This window comes from Cibotium barometz, chromosome 38, assembly GCF_041138505.1.
Source record: "Cibotium barometz isolate CiBa-2024 chromosome 38, ASM4113850v1, whole genome shotgun sequence".
NCBI lineage: Eukaryota > Viridiplantae > Streptophyta > Polypodiopsida > Cyatheales > Cibotiaceae > Cibotium > Cibotium barometz.
Genome location: NC_141083.1, coordinates 26,590,729 through 26,606,081, shown reverse-complemented (window position 1 = coordinate 26,606,081; position 15,353 = coordinate 26,590,729). Strand labels below are relative to the sequence as shown.

Genomic DNA, 15,353 nt, shown 5'->3' with positions numbered 1-15,353 from the left:
GGGATAGATAAAGGTGTGGTCAATATTTTTCTACAAAATGGCAATACTTTCATCTTTTAAGAAATGTGCCTGAAGCTAGCCTATCCTTTTAGAAGGCAAATCTTCTAAGTGGTGATGAGTTTAGCGGAATCTAGGCAAGTAGACCATTCTTGGGATTAATTCAAGGAATTATTCAAAAAGAAATATCTTCTTGAAAATGAAGATTGAAATTGGATAATTGTTCTATGGAACAAAATAATTTAAATCTCACTCAATATATAGCTTTGGAAAAATTGTCTTAAAACTTAAGGGCATTGAAAATTTTAAAAATATAAGAGGTTTCATTAGAGACCTGAAAAGAGAATACAAGAAGGAAGTTCGCTCCAAAAGAGCCAAAAAACTTAGATGAGGCTATAAGATTTGTAAAACATTTTGACGCTAACATGGGTAATGGTAATCATAAAGAAAAAGATAAGAATTATTCATATAAGACTCATGGAGAAAATTTTGGCTCTCAAAAAAGAACAGTTCTTTTCTTTAAAAAGGAATAACCTTCAAAAAAGCAAAAATCCAATCCTAGTAAGCTTCTAAAAAAGTACGATTTTGAGAGAGCAGTTAAAGAAAAACTTTGTTTCTCTTGTCTTGATCCGGGACAAGATAAAAATTATTGTCCTAAGTCCCAAGGACAATAACTTACTAGGAATGGTAATGATAAACCTAAAGGAAAATTAGTGCACACTATTGAAATGTTGACACTTAAGGATTCTTCGGAATATAAATCAGTTGAGGTTTGTCATTCTGACGAAAATCATTGTTGTATGGTGTCAAAATCTATGTGGGAACCATCATTTGGACCACATGATTTGGTTTGAGTGCATGGGAATATTAAGGATAAAAAAGTTAGAATTCTCATAGAGGATATGACCACATACAACGTTGTAAATTACAACTTGGTTAAGACCTTAAGTTGCCTCACTACAAGATAATGCTGCCATACACGCGTTTCATATACGCGATAAATTATGGGCGCGTGTATGGTCGCGCATGTATTTGAATAGAATCGGACGCGTGTATTTTGGCATTTAAATTCGCGGGTATATTGGCATCTATCTCTATCAGCGCGTGTATAAGCGCGTGTATATACACGCAATAATACACGCATCAATATACGCATTAATACACGCATCAATACACGCTTGGTAAAAAAAACTGTATTTCTTTACAAAATTAAAAACTATTTTCTTTAAACCATCTCATAGTACATTACAGTATATATCATTACACAATCCCACTACATGCATTTACAACAATGAAATATATTCAAAAATAAATCATGAGATGATAATTAAAAGACAACACATACAATAGAAATGTCATCAATTTAGAACGATACAGTGACGGATTGGTTAGGGTTCGATCTCATCTTCAATAAGATCCATCCTTGGCAAACGATCAACATCAATATCCATTTTATGTAGCCCCTCGTCGCTCTCTACTCTCTCCATTTCCTCATGCAACCAATCAACATGGATATCATTCGGAAGTGTTGCTAGATGCTTAGGGTACGCCTTACGAGACCCATGTTGCCTCCGAAAGAGAGCTCTTTCTGCTTGCCTTTTTGTCTTTGCATCCTCATATCTTGTAACCCATCTGCTCATCACATCACTATTAAGGATGCAAGTCAAATTGAGATCATCAATCAATGTTCTGTCAATTACTTTACTCTGTTCTTTTCCTTGAGGCACAATAGAGGTCATCCTCAAGTCCTCTTCATTGCTCCATAGTCGTGGCAAAGAGCTTTCCACCTGACCAAGAAATTCTGAAATATATACAAGAGACTCTTGTATCAACCAACCCTCGGCCATGCTTCCTTCAGGCCTTGCACTTTGCCTCACAAAGTCTTTTAAGGTCTTCATGAAGCGCTCTAGGAAGAACATCCAATGTGCATGCACAGTGCCACATAAAGCGATTTCGTCCACTAAATGCACAATGAGATGTAGTTGACTTGTGAGAATGGTTCGCAAAAAAGTCTCCTCTACCAAACAAACCACCTCCACTGCCATAACACGCGCATCATCCAACGTGGCTGGATCAATTGCTTTGGAACTAACATATCTGAAAAATAAATAAATAGTACGTTATACCTCATGCACGTTCATTTTGCAAGGTATAATGAAGGGTGATCTGACATGGGTTTTACATACCTCACAAGCTCGCCCATCTTATAAATACATTTTTTCAAACTCTTATTTACACAATGGTCGATGCTAGTAAGTAGTATGAACTGCGCACATAAGAGCACATGTATGTATGGTTTATGGCATTACAAAATTTAATGGAGTGTCTGCGAGAATTCTCCACATGCCATCATCCCGATCGATGTGAGGAATGCCATGACATGAGCTCTGCTATGGATTTGCACTTGAACATGTGTTTGATGCAGGGATTTCACTGACGTAAACGAGAACATGTGAACATGTTAATAACATATGTTAATAACACAAAAAATCTTGTGATCACATGTTATATTCACAAAGCTTTCACAAGGGCCTAAAAAATTTATCTTTGTCAGGCATAAAAAATCTTCTTAGGTGGCCCCACTGACCTGCTATTATGTGAAGATGGTAACATGAGAATATGTGAATAGCTTATTCCCATGTGTAGCCAAGCTTTTAAGGGGTTCCCAAATGGCAAGTGACCTGTTATTTTGTGAACGGTAACATGAGAACATGTGAATAACTTGTTCACATGTGTTATTATCACAAAAAATCTTGTGATCACGTGAATATTAAATCCCTGGTTTGATGTGAGGAATTATAGGAAAGTGTCGCAAGACTTTACGAGGTACATCAAAACTCTTCACATCTGTTCTATACCTTGCTTCACCACAAGTGGGACAATGTCAAGCCTCCTTATGCGTCCCACGAAAGAGAATGCAATCATTGATGCATGCATGTATGCGATCATAATCCAATCCTCCAAGAGATGTCACATAGCGCCTCACTATGTCTCTTGAGGTGGGTAGTCTATTTCCCTTTGGAAGCATGTTTGATAATAGCCTGCATCCAATATCATCAATTAGTCCTAAATTCTAAACCTTAAACCACTAATTCAAATTTGCAAGTTAGAATGCTTACTTCAATAATGCGTCAAGACTTGCATTGCTCCATCCATAAACTGTTTGTATATTGAGTAGTTCAAATGAAGCACGTAAAATAGAGAATGTGCACCCTTCAAAAACCGGTGTCGATGAAGCCTTGTAAAGATGCTCTTGTTCCATATCATCATCGTCCATACCTTTAGGATCATCCTTAAAAAGATTTTGCACCATATCATCAAACACTTCCTCTTCCACAACTTCGTGGGGTGCAAGGCTATTGTCATCCCTTTCCCACTCATCTCTGACAATAGATCCCGAAGCTCCAACATCATCTCGTCATGCGTAGGGCACCATGTTAGGGTGTGGTACTGCATCCTGCTTCAATTAGAGTTTATATATTACAACTCCATTAATTTAATTTGGATACCATGAGTCATTTGAATACCATCAATTTACATCTACTCACCTCTAAACCTGTTTGATTCCATTCTCCATACATGGAGATGTGATTCAAGGTAATTTGACGCGCTCGTACAATGCATCCTTGACATCGATCACACATACATTTGATCCGTTGTCCCAACCACACATCGCGATTACGATGACGCATTGTCTCATCTTCCCCAGAACTGCTTGAGGAGGTTGATGACATCCTATGTACAAACCAGAAAACACAAAATCATAATATGTTTTTAATGAAAGTATAAAAATCGCGTGTATTAACACGGCTATTTCCTAAAAATTACGTGTATTAACGCGGCTATTTCCTAAAAATCGCGTGTATTAACGCGGGTACTTCTTGAAGATCGTGTGTATAAACGCAGCTAGATCCTTAAAATTGCGTGTATAAACGCGGCTAATTTATCATACACGCAACGTCATGTTTAAACTAAAAATAACCCGCCTTCCCCAAATAAACATTTTGAACTACCATATCTGCTCTCTTTCGTTTTTGCCTCTTTCAACAGACACTAAACCTAAGTGCAAGGAGGGAGCAGAGAAGGAGCACACACGGGTGAAGGAAACCGACGAAGAAAGAAGACTCACTTTTTCAGAGGTGAGTCAATTTGTCCTTTCCCTTGTCTCCTTCCTCAGATTTGTTTATGCTATTTTCTCTTTGCTTTTTGGGTTTGTCTCGGTCCTTTTGCTTGTCCGGCTGTGATTTTGGGTGAACGATTCTGACAGGGGCGACAGTGGGCCTTTTATAAGGACACATTGTCGGAGGTCGGTCGCTTTCAAAAAAAATTTTGCGCAGGTCGCGTGTAAAAACGCGTGTATATCTGCGTGTAGCCTGTCTGCACAGACTGTTCACGCGGATATACATGCGATTCTGGATGGGTGTATACACGCGTTTGTGGACGGGTGTATACACGCGTTTCTAGACGGGTTTATACATGAGACTGTGTTTCGTGTTTCTATGGTTTGCAGGCTGATAGGTGACTTAGATAGATGATGATATTTGTGTGAGTCAAGAGACAGCCCATGATGTACATGAGGATTATTTTTGCAGATTCTTTATGGATATTCCAGGTTCTTCATCCGATCCATTTGCGTACAGCAATTGGCTGATGGAGATGCTAAATCATTTTGGGCACCATCCTAGTCCAGTTGAGCTTATAGAGTACATGTATGCCCATCCCCCTCCTTCCATGCCTGGTGTCTATACCCCTACCGCGAGTATCCAGGGCACTCCACAGCCGTCTATGCCTACGAGTCCGACGAGACGGCATGCAGCTTCTCCTCTTCCACGCCCACCGAGGAGACATACCTCATCCTAGACACACTCACGCACACCCTCCCAAGAACCATCATGTCAGGGCTCACAGCCACCATCACGTACTCCCTCAGAGCCACCGTCACGTCAGGGCTCACAGCCACCGTCACGTAGACAATCCCCCAGTCGTGACTCCACCCGCAGCAGTAGGAAGAGTGGGAGTGGAGGATGCGGTGGGTGCTTTGGTTGGGGAGGTAGTAGGGCACGCGGTGAGAGAGGAGATAGAGGGAGAAGAGTTAGAGGAGACAGTTCGGAAGAGGAGGAGATGAGAGAGGTGGAGGGAGTAATCTGCAATGATGTGACGGATAGGGGGCGGGATAGTGATGGATGCGAGGGGGAAAGAGGTAATGGAGTACATGCGTGGGGTAGTATCAAACTTGTATAGAAATTATTTTATTAAATTTAAAGATCAAAATAGCCGATTAGTTGGGGAGGTGATAGAGGCTGTACATAGTCGGTACCCCAATCCCCCACATGCTACATTCTCGGATGTATGGGGAAGGACGCGAATAAGGGAGATCTTAAGTAATAAAAGATCTCACCTTAAAAAACTCGAGACGGACGGTGATGTGTGCGCTGCCGGCAGCTCCCATGGTGGCCGCCCACCACCATTGCATTGGGTGGTGAGAAGCCCGAAAACATTCGATTGTTGCCTCCTCTTCTCCCATCTCTTTAGAGTTGGCCGGCCGCTTGGCAGGTGTTATGCTAAGCAGAGAGGGAACATTAAATCAAATATTAAATTAACCGATGATGGGCTAAATGTAGCTGCGGGGTGGCTATCCTGCCGAGAAACCTGCCACTGCGCACAAACGCGAGTGGAAGGAGACAAAGAAACGAGCAGAGGGTGGCGTGAAGAGCAGGCAGCATGTGGAGGCACGACGGATCCAGATGGAGACCATTGGATCTTCGCATTTCGGATCTGGCGGCGTCGAGTCATGGGGGGCAGAGTTCGTAAGTATCTTGCCACTTATTTGATTGTTTACTTAATTCATTGATTCTATGATTGTTTTAATCTTACAAATTGTGTTGATTATGATACAGCGAGACGGGTTACGGGGAGGAAGCCCACAACCCACGATACTGCGTATGCTCGTCGGCATAGCAGACGTGACACGTGGGCCATCTTCAGAGCCGAGGGACGTATTACGGACGCACAGTTTGAGATGGCCATGAGACCATACGGTCGACAGGTACTTGAAAACTCTAAACGAATGATTTTGGTTTATTGAATTACATATATATATACTTATATACTATATATGACTTGAACAGGCACAAGCTGCTGATGATCCACCCGCCGCCACTGTAGAGGGTGGACGTGAGCACTACTCATCGGACATTCCGACTGATGTGAGCTCATCTGAGCATGGAGGGAGCACCGAGTCATCATCTGGGTCTGAGTAGTACTCAGACTTATAGTATCACATTCCATATTGAGGATGTGGTTGTATATATTTTTTTGTAAACTGAAGCCATGGGCTACTTCGACATATGGACTCCCTTGTATATATGTGTGAAATTTTGATAGTAATATTGAATCGTGAATCGATAGTATTGCATTCATGTCTGTCTTGAATCATGTATTGACAATGTATGCATTCATGTCGTTCTTGTCTTAATCTTCCTCGTGGATGGTCAAATGCACAAAAAAAAAAAATCCAGAGAGTGTTATTGGGTGCTGGAATGCTGGAACAGCATTCAGGTACCAAATAGCACTCTCTGGAATTTTTTTTTTGCTCTCTGTTCGCGTGTATAAACGTGTCAGAACTGCAAAAAGCCGCGTGTATGTACGCGGATAATCTGTAAAACACGCGTGTATAAACGCATCAAATCTGAGAAATACGCGTGTATAAGCGCATCTAAAGTCACAAAACGCATGTATAGACGCTTGTATCAGCGCGTCTAAATGCAGCTAAACTGACAGAATATTGCGTGTATAAGCCCCTGTACCAGCGCGTCTGAACAGTCCTATACACACGCTTTTACACGCATGTCTCTGGCTGCGATGATACACGCGCTTATACACGAGCCCGCTACTTTTTTTCACAAGTCATTTTTAGCGGAGCGCGGGTATGAGCCCGATCCCTTGTAGTGCCTCAAGTCCCAAGCTCTCATAAGTATATAGTATCATTAGTCAATGTCTATGATAAAAATGAGTGGGATATTGTGGTAAACCAAGTTGGGATAAAGATTCAAGAGTATGAAGCACTTTGATATTTTCAAGTGATGCGTCTCTCGATCGTAGATGTAATTCTTGGAAGAGAATGGTTATTTTCATTGGGAGAAACAGTTTTTGAGAAGCTATTTTCATAATACACTAACATTTGGGAATAAATGAAAATTTATTACATTGCAAGGAGAGCACAATGCACCATCTTCTCCTTTGATATGTAATATTGAGCTCCAAAAAGCTTCGGTAAGGTTATGAAATAGAACAAATGTTTTTGTGTTATGCAGGTACAAATTAAATATATATCATCATAACATATGTACACATTGATCGGTTTGTATAAGGATTTGATGATTTTGTTGTTTATTTCAAAAATATTTAGATGTTGGTCAAGCTTTTTGGGTTTTAATTTATTTAAAGTTTTTACTTCCACTCAATTTGAACAGTCTGTTTTTTTCCCCAGTGTCGCTTGAACGATCTGTATAATGACACAACGTTTAATTAGCACCGCTCAAGCAATGTTAATAATGATGTTAATAGCGGAGTAACATAAATTGCCACTAAAATGTCACAAATAAACACTGATAATGATGCCTTCTCTTGTAGTGAACCTCCATTGATGCTGTCGACATAGTGGTGGGTTTGCAAGCTCGAGGCACTTCGGACGTTGTCTTGACATAGTGACAACAAGTCTCATGGCAGTTGCCTCCCATGTTTTGGCCATGCTTGTCACACAAAGTCCAATGTTGAGGGGAATGACAAGGGCCTTTACTATCATGTCTCATGGTACACAAGTGGGGAAATTATGGATGCAAAGGGTAGTCTTGTGTGTATACCCAGTTGAGGCAGTTATGTAATAGTACATATAAAACTTGCTTCATCAAGTTTAATGAAAAGGGACCTTAAGTACAACTGCCAGACTCTACATGAGTGATTCCCCAATCTAGAGAACAACCATTTCCCATGTGATTGTGTCTGTAGCCATTGCATAAGATTTCTCAATAGGAAGAGGTCTCACAAGAATGCAAGAGCACAAGATGCTAACTATCATGGCCCTCCAAGAAGGGGGGTACATGAAAGGGCGTGGTTCCATGCAGTGTAGGAAGCAAATGATGGGATTATATTCCCCCAAAAGAAGTTGTAGCGCATCAAGTGCAACCTCAACAATCGAAAGTACGACATTGGAGGCCAGCCAAGAAGGATGCATGGAAATATAGACTCGTAAGTACACTCCAGTACAAAATTTATATCTTTTATCTAAATTTTGTGGCTAAATTTATCTTATTGTTATAGGTATTAGGGCATTAGGGGTGAAGATAAAGGATGTGGAGGCTTAAACACGAATGCCATGCCTGCCCCAGTGTGTAGAGAGAGAAAGAGAGAAAGATAGATGTTCTAGTGAGAGAGAGATTGCATGACCCAATGATCAATAGATTAGGTTGATGTGGTGCCTTTACCTTAGATGTACAATGCTTTTGAAGCCTTTTGAGGCTCATCTAGATGACATCATTGCTTATACCAAATAGGTATAATATCTAAATGTTCTAACCACCCTAAGTGGTTTCACACACACACACACACACGTAATATCTAGCCTTAGAGGTTATTCCCACACATACTTAGCCCTTGAAGAGGTTGTAAACATTGACACACATAGGTACACAAACACCATTATTCACACACATGATCGAAATACACATGAAGCTTCAAAATACCCAGCAAACTCCCCTTTGGAGCCAATGAGAGTAAGCATTCACAAACATGATGATTTGGGCCCACAACTATACATGTGATACAAAAGTCACGATGCACCCAACACCTAAAACTCTCATGTCAGTCTTCATAGGAGCTTGACCATAAATTTGATTCCTTAGCATCTCTAACTAGCCTCCCTTGACTCAGAACAAGGATAAGAGAGAAATAAAGAGCCTTTTATAGGAAAAGGCGGCACAAACATAGACCTAAAACTTACCCTATCATATGAAACTTATGGTATTTGGATAGTGTTTTCTATCTCAAGATTTTTGTTTTCTAGTACATGTTCACCTTGGTAGAGAATATTTAGCATATATAGCTTCTTTTTTACTTCTTACCCCACCTCCCCCCTCCCCCCCCCCCAAAAGAAAGAAACCAGAAAAAAATACAAACAAAAAAATGGCATCCTTTGTATGCATAAAGCTCTTGGCATAGAGATCTATTTCTAGCCATTATTCATAGAAGCTATAAAAATGATCTTATACATAGGAGCTATATGAATATACATAGGAGCTATATGAATAGCTCCTATGCATGAGAGCTATGCATATATCTCTTTGCATAAGAACATAGCCTCATAGGCACATATTACATAAGCTTATGCTTATGTTACATCTCCATGCATAACAAGTAATACATATACTTTAATATGCATGCATAAAGTAATGAAATCGATAGATTTATATTAAAAGAAGACCTTGCTACTATCACTTAGGGTTAAGCTTTTTCTTTTTTTTGCTCCTCTATAACCGAGTTGTTATCTTGTAATAAGGGTGTCTAGTTTTGTCCAGTTTTTATGCTAGACTGGGACAATGCTTGGAGAGAAAATTTGGGGGAGCAAGGTACTTCAAACGAGATCAAACAACTAATAGAACATACCCATGCACTTAAATTAACCTAATATAACTTAAACTAATATAAATTAGTCTAATTAATTAAAAATATGATGAAATAATAAAAAAATGTTCTTTCCATACTTAGAGTGATCCAATTTTTTTTCCATAGATGCACCATTACAAGTACACTAGTCCCTATAGGTTTTAGATGATTTACATCAAAAATGTCATTTTACTAATTAGATTATTAATATTTGCAGGCCTTCTGATAGCGTAAAAGAAATTTGAAAAAGATATCATTAAAAATCCAACCATTGGATTTGTAATTTTGACTACCCACCACATTCTATTAATGTCTCACTATCTACCACTCTTTTAATCTACAAGACTAAGCATTTTAAGTGGTAGTTATTGTGGGTACGAAAAGTGGCATATATTATAACACTTTAAATACCTTAAAATATTTAAAGAAAATAGATAAATAGCTTAAAATATTCTCAAAAGCTCAAGTTAAGTTTTATATTATGTGAAGATCTAAGATCCAAAGTGGGAATCTCAAATGAGTTTATATGTAAAAACGAAAGTTAGCATTTTATGGAATCAATCCAAATTTGGGATAGGGTGTATACTTTAACTATGTACCTAAGGAAATGAGGACTTTCGAATATCTAATGCTTAATTAGATTGTGCAACTATATTCCCAACTTTTCATGTGATGTTCTAACAAAAGAACTTGAAAGGAAATTCCTTCGTTAGCTACTATGAGATACTAGCCACTAAAGGTAAACAAATGCCTGTTTTTTTACTATTTACAGGGTTCCTGAGTGGACAAAACTGGCCCTCTGATCCTGCAACCACCCAACCATTGATACCCATATGCCCAAGGGAGCTAATTCCCTTATGATTCGCCTCTTGCTCATCAGCCCCCATTGATGCTTGGATCTCCTTGTTGATAGTCGCATCTTGCATAGAAGTGAATGCATCTCTCAGTGTTTCTCCATCAAACCCGAGATCCTATAAATAGTTGGGTGAGGAGAACAAGCAAGTGTTTCTTTTGTGACTCCATGTGAGATAGAGTAGAGAATTTAACTTCACAAATCAAGATAGGAGAGAGTGGATATGATAGAGGGGGAGGGAAGATATTTGTAAGCAAGAAAGGGAAGAGTGGAGGTGAGAGAGAGGGAGGGAAGAAATAAGAGAGGGTTAAAGTGGATATGAGAGAGAGGGAGGGAAGAGGCAAGGGAGGGGGAGAGAATAAAGATTGGCAAAATAGACAAGGGAAAGCGAGGGAAGAGACACACACATGGAAGAAAGAGAGAGAAAAAGAGCGATCAAAATTGAAAGAATGACTGAAATGCATGATTACTGCCAATTTGCACTATTTTTGGCCATGGGTAATGTTAATCATCACACTTGGACTAGGAATTATTATCTTTAAAAAAGACCCAAAAATCACTTTTGTAGGTTGTGATTTGTGGCACTAAGTGACATAATCTTTGTGACACTTGGTGTGGCACAAAATTTGTGATGTTTAGCATCACATTTGTGACATTGAACATCATAAAAACATTATTTCCTTCAAAAAATTCCCAAAATGACTTTGTGTCTGACATTTACAACGATGTAAGTTTTGTGACATTAAAACATCACTAATAACATCGTTTTCTCCTAACGTTTTAATATCTCTTGCCACTTAGAAACCAAATACAGTAAACTTTTTTTTTAAAAGGGATGTGACATGAAGCATAGAGTTTTCTTGTAATGTTTCTTATGAAATATGTGTTATGTTTTCTATGCATTTAATTTTACATGCTACATGTTCGTAATTGTAAGAATTGACAGTTGGTTGCATCCCAAGAGATCATGAGAATAGTTAATCGCAGACATCATACTGAAGCTGAAACTTGGGGGTGGCTTAAACAAGAGGGAGTGGTGACCGATGACGACATCGTAAAGCAATGCAACTATGCGCTGAGGAGTTGATTCCACATGTACTTAGTTTCTTCGAAGATTTATATGAGTGTTTTTTAGCACTAAATGTGTATACTTTTTCATTAGTAGAAGAAGAATGAAAGTGTGATGGTGAAGGTGGTGGTGGTGGGGAGGATACATATGAGGAGGAGGAGGATACATATGATGATGAGGAGGAGGATGACTACATTTGAAGATAATCTATATAATCTTATGAATATTATCTTAGTTCACTTGTTCTTTATTACACTATTTTTATGTTGACCATGTGGATGTTACCTATTCTCAATATGAATGACTTGTTTTTTTGGGTTTATGTAAAAGCGATATGTAAAACTTGATGTGAACTACTCTCAATATATGTTTGTATTTCTGAATGAAACTTGTTTATGTACATGTATTTTAAGTTTTTTATAGTATTATGTTTCATGCATGTGTGAGTTTTTCTCTAAAAAAAAGGGGAGGGAGATAGAATGGGAGAGAGAAGCAGATCCGTTTCTCTCCCATTTTGTTCCTCGCCCCATTTTGTTTTGTGCAAACTGCACACGTGATTGTACACTCAGTTATGCATGCGCGTGGCTACATGTGTGGCTGTAGAGCTGCATGCCCTAGCCATGTGCATAGCCACGCTAGAGATATTTGAAACTCCAAATTTTCTTCGTTTGCAACACATTTATGGATGTAGCTATGCACGTATCCTCTCGTAGTGTATGCTTATATACGCACAATTGCAACCAATGATTAAAAGAGGTTGACGTCGATCTCAAAATAGAAATTACATGAAGGTACACCCGAAACGTTTTTTTGTGATTAATTAATTAGTTGGTGTGTGCAAACCTTGGGTTCAAGACACCAAAATTTTGTTATGTTTTTTGTAAGGTCAAAAATGGAAATGGTATTGGGTCCGCATGCTTTCTTTCTATCTATGTTAGCCTCCATTACATTCTATTTTTAAAGGTTGATGTCCTCCATAATGATTCATTTTTTGGGCTCATAATGTCCTCCATAATCTTCATTTTTTTGGGCTCACGATTTTCTTTAAAAAGGCAAGAGGGCTCATTCTTTTTCACTTGGAGGGGAGAGGTAGGGAGAGTAAGGTATAGGGTATGTATTCAATGAAAGCTTGGGCTATAGAAAATGTAAATCTTTTAACCATAGACTTTAAAAGGTTTGTAACCTTATAAAGTCTAAAGGTTGAGTGACAGAGAGAAAAAATTAATTAATAAGTCTAAAGTTTGATTAAGCACACCATGACGATCTCAAAATACAAAATTGCAGATATCGAACAAAATGATTTTTTATATTAAGCAATCTCAAAGTCGTAAGTGAATCATCAGGACACCATGCCACAGACCATGACAAGCTATTGTATAATTTGGGCCGAGAGTACGTGGTGACTGCATATGCCTCCGGAGCGTCTCCACACGCGCGGCTTTTATCTCTCACTTGATCCTGCGGCGAGTAGAGGCAAGAGAGAATATTATGTGCGTTTAAACACCCTTCTTATAAGAGCAGACTGCCATGTCGTGTACTTACTTGGAGCAGTCTTGCTTGGTGTCGAAGGAGTAAGGGAAGGCGACACCGCAGGCCGTGGGCAGCTTCTTGACAGCAGAGGTGTTGATCTGGACGTTGCGTGCGGCCGCTTCCAGGCATTTGCAGATGGACTGGCGGGCGCCCTTGGACTTGGCAAGGGCGGACAGAGCCCGGACACCCTTGCAGCAGTCGAAGGTCGGCCCATTGCCGCCCTTGGTAAGGTATCCGACGCATTGCACCATGTTCATACTGACCTTGGAGCAGGGAACGTTGTCCTGCGCAACCTCCGACGTGGCGGCCGCCGGGGCACGGCCGCTTCCCAGCAGCAGCACGAGAAGGCTCGCCGCTAAGAGCACAGTCATCTTTCTACTGCCCCACAAGTACATGGCCTCCATTACTAGAATGATGATTGAGTTCTGTGAGCTCTTGTTAGCACGCAGAATACGTAGTAGTCTCTATCCTTGCTTATATAGAGAGTCTTTTAAGACGTGCGCTCCTCCCGCCTCATCGATGGCATTTACTCTCCAAACCCACCCACCCACCACGAGGGCCGTGGATTATTAGCAGACGTTTATCGCGCAAAGCCACCCTCCTGCGTCCTACCTCGCCCAGCTAAGCAGCATCGGTGACTGCCACCTTGTTTGTGAACTCGGCGTACGCGGCTCAACAGATTTTGACTTTGTGTTGCGCCTCTTAATTAGGCACCGCCACGTCGTAATCGGCGTTGCGAATTGTTTTGACTTTGGCGTTGACGGTCCAGATTTTTGGGACTCGTGAGAGATCTTCTTGTGGGAGGGGGATGGGTGGTGAGACATGAAAAAAGTTAGGCCATTCCCCTCTCATTTTTAGGCCGCCTCGTCCAACTTTACGAAACTAGGTGAAATAAAGCAGTACCCCCAAGAATACAGAGGTGCCCTTTCCCCTCTCCTAGGTGAAATTAAGCGATGGTGGTGAAACTCAGAGTCTACCCTGAAGAATACAATGGACCTTGTCCCCTCTCCTTTTCAGGCCGCCTCGTCCAACCTTTTTTTCATGAAAATAAAATTAAAGAAAAAAGACAAAAAAATATGTACAAAATGGCTCGGACATCAGAGCTGCAATGAATGTCCAGTCAAACTACACACTTAACATAAATATCCTCTCTACAAACAGAAACTCCAAAAGATGTACAGTGAACAATTGAACTGGTACGAATCTTCAAATTCTGACGCGACAGAGGGTTACATCCATCTTCAAATTCTGACGAGACAGAGGGTTACATCCACCTACAAGCTCCACCAAAAGATTAGTATGCTTTCACAAGCTAAGGCTTCTTCATCTAACTCTACAAATAGATATTGAAAAAGATGTACATTGAATAGTTTAACTGGCACTAATCTTCAAATCCTGACACACAGGGTTGCATTCATCTACAAGCTCCACCAAAAAATTAGTTTGCTTTCCCAAGCTAAGGCTTCTTCATCCGAGACAAACAGCTTAACAGTCATTAAGTACACCTTAATTATGTAGATTTCCATGCAAAACAATTTAACTTTCGAGAGTTGATAAATAGGATCAGGGCAGTGAGAGCATTAGCTCTCACACTCTCTAGCCCACCACTAATCATTTTGCTTTGAAAGGCGAAATCATTTATTTTAGTCACTGTCTAGCCCACCACTAATCATTTTTCTTTAAAAGATTAAATCATTTCTTTCACACCAAATCTCGCACAGCACAAAATATCTGACAAAGCTTATAGTGACTTCCTACTCTTGTAGAGGGGTATTAAAAACCCCCCAAAAAATAAATGATTTTTCAATACTCTCCAAGCATAAACATATTTTAAAGGGCTTTGAGAATCTATTAGTAGTAAGTGTTGGCTATAAGCACATTCAATCATGAGATGTTTAACTGATTTTGTAGCTGCTAGGCATCTCTTACACAGGAGAGATGCCATGTTCCTATCAGCAAGTTTGTCACCAGAGGGAGGAGACCCCCATTACACTTTCCATAGAAACAATTTGAAATTAGTAGTGCCCAATTGTAAAATGAAAATGAAAATTTATGATGGAAGACCAAACCCAGTCTCTCCAGCAAAAATCAATAGCTCTCACCTGAGGAGTCCATCTGACACAAACCTTTAAGGCTCCTTCTAGGAGCTCTAAAGAGTCCTGTTTTTTAGGGAAAACATTACCTTTAATTGTTCGAGGTCTCTCCAACCAAAAAGAGGGCCATCCCATAAATGATCCAATTTCA

General features: G+C 39.9%; 1 protein-coding gene across 1 annotated transcript; it reads right to left on the bottom strand.

The window, feature by feature from the left end:
* Nucleotides 1-12,966: 12,966 nt before the first annotated feature.
* On the bottom strand, nucleotides 12,967-13,513 carry LOC147616535 (non-specific lipid-transfer protein 1-like). Its single transcript, XM_086777105.1, has 2 exons — nucleotides 13,122-13,513; nucleotides 12,967-13,037 (listed from the first exon to the last, which is right to left on the bottom strand). Exons 1-2 carry the CDS (start codon nucleotides 13,511-13,513, stop codon nucleotides 13,028-13,030), a joined length of 402 nt encoding a protein of 133 aa, XP_086633231.1. The 3' UTR covers nucleotides 12,967-13,027.
* Between the last annotated feature and the right edge of the window lie 1,840 nt (nucleotides 13,514-15,353).